Source organism: Neoarius graeffei, chromosome 1 (genome assembly GCF_027579695.1).
Source record: "Neoarius graeffei isolate fNeoGra1 chromosome 1, fNeoGra1.pri, whole genome shotgun sequence".
Lineage (NCBI taxonomy): Eukaryota > Metazoa > Chordata > Actinopteri > Siluriformes > Ariidae > Neoarius > Neoarius graeffei.
In genome coordinates, this window is record NC_083569.1 from 125,429,250 (window position 1) to 125,431,297 (window position 2,048).

Sequence of the window (2,048 nt, forward strand, 5' to 3'; positions counted from 1 at the left end):
TGTTGCTCTGACATCACAGGGTGACACTGTTACCGCAGCATTACAATGGTGTCTTGTAGAATGTTAGCTTTTCAAAGGGGCGTGGTCACTGTAGTTTTCCAGAAAAGCGCAACATGACAACGAGGGCACCCATGAACTACGAGCTAAGATGAGAAAATTAACCTAAATATAATAAATGGGCCACTTATAAATAAAAAGCATAAATGTGATATTCAACATGTACAACATTATATTATCTTTAAACCTGTACATTGATGTCTTATGTAGCTTTTATTTCAATTTCCTCACTTTCTGATAAAAGTTTAAGCACGTTTTTTACAGGATGTGATACAACACTTTCAGTCAATAATAATAATAATAATAATAATAATAATAACGTTTATTGCAAGTTTATGGTCAATGTTGGGATTAAATCCACACAGAAGTTTTCCCATTCCTCACTATAGTCCCAGTTTTCCCCAGGTCAGCTCTGGGCCTAGCTCCCTGTCTCTCCTGTTCCAAGTTGACCCGATTCTGCTCCAATGCTGGGCTGCTAGCTCTGGAAATGGGAGTGCTTTTGGTGCTGTAGGTCCTAAACGCCATGTCCAGCTGCTCCTGTGCTACACGCAGATGATGGTGTAAACTTGCCAGGTCCGGTGGGACGTTTTCATCCAGACTGGCACAGTTCTGATCCTGGTGCTGGTTGTGTGAGATGACACCTTTGTTGTTCGGTTGATGAGAAAGGATGCTGTTCTGATTCTGTGGATGAGAGAGGACACCGTTTTGGTTCTGGTGGCCTGCTTTCTCTGATTTAACCACAAAGTTGTATCCTGGAGGAGAGGCCGGAATATTCTGAGAATATGGAAAAGTGCAGGAGCGAAGACTCCGGTTGCGGATCCGGCGTCTTCTGAGTGTGTCTCGGAATGCACCGATGCCAAGGTGGAACATCTCGCAAACATTGAGCAGCAAACAGAGGCAGCTCACCACATACATGATGAGCAGGAAGATGGTTTTCTCGGTGGGACGAGACACAAAACAATCGACTTGATGAGGGCAGGGAATTTCATTGCACACGTACGAGGGATTGACGTGGAATCCATACAGCAGGTACTGACCCACCAGGAAGAAGACCTCGAAAATTGCACGAGATATGAGCTGGAGGACATAAATCCTCATCAGACCTTCTTGCATGATTCTGCGCCGGCCATCGTGCTTTGGGGGATCTCTTTTCAAGTTCTTCTCCATCTCCATTTTGGCTTCCTGTAGCTCCAGTGCATCGCTGTACATCATTGGTTCCATGTCATCACAGTCATCATCACCAGCTTCTACATCCATCCGATCCACATCTCTCCATCTGCTCCTGAGGCTCCTCCTTTGCTGCTTCATCTTCTCCTCATCATCCTCGGACGTGCGGGCGATTTTGTGGATGGCATATCCGAGGTACATGACAGACGGCGTGGAGATCATGATGATCTGGAAAACCCAGAAGCGGACGTGCGAGAGTGGGGCGAACGAGTCATAGCAGACGTTATCGCATCCTGGCTGCTTGGTGTTGCAGGTGAACTTGGACTGTTCATCAGAGTAGATGGACTCTCCACCAACCGCCGTCAGTACGATGCGGAACACGATGAGGACCGTCAGCCACACTTTCCCCACAAACGTGGAGTGGTTGTGGATCTCCTCCAGGAGACGGGTGAGGAAACTCCAGCTCATGTTAGTCAGAAATGAAGCTCAGCTATGATCTGTGGACAGAAAGAGAGAGAGAGAGAGAGAACCAAAACACTGGAGATTAACACCTCATCTCAGAGTGTTTGGACTTTACTCAATATTTTTTTTGCCTATTAAAAAAAACTCTCCACCTCAGCAGCATGTTAGCAGGAGAGACACTATGCTTCAAATCAACGTCAATTATTTTTCAGGTTTTTGATAAATTGTATCTATAACACGTCTTAAAGTCACATTTTCTCTTAAACAACTATAAAAATAATATCAAACCTCCACAGTAATGTGTTTATTTCACTGAATGTGTTTTTGCCACCATCACATTATCTGACACTTTATGATTCTGA

General features: G+C 44.8%; 1 protein-coding gene across 1 annotated transcript; it reads right to left on the reverse strand.

Moving 5' to 3' along the window:
• Positions 1-408: 408 nt before the first annotated feature.
• Positions 409-1,695, reverse strand: gjc2 (gap junction protein gamma 2). The gene has a single exon (XM_060926611.1). The coding sequence runs from the start codon at positions 1,690-1,692 to the stop codon at positions 409-411; it is 1,284 nt and encodes a 427-aa protein (XP_060782594.1). The 5' UTR covers positions 1,693-1,695.
• Positions 1,696-2,048: the final 353 nt, after the last annotated feature.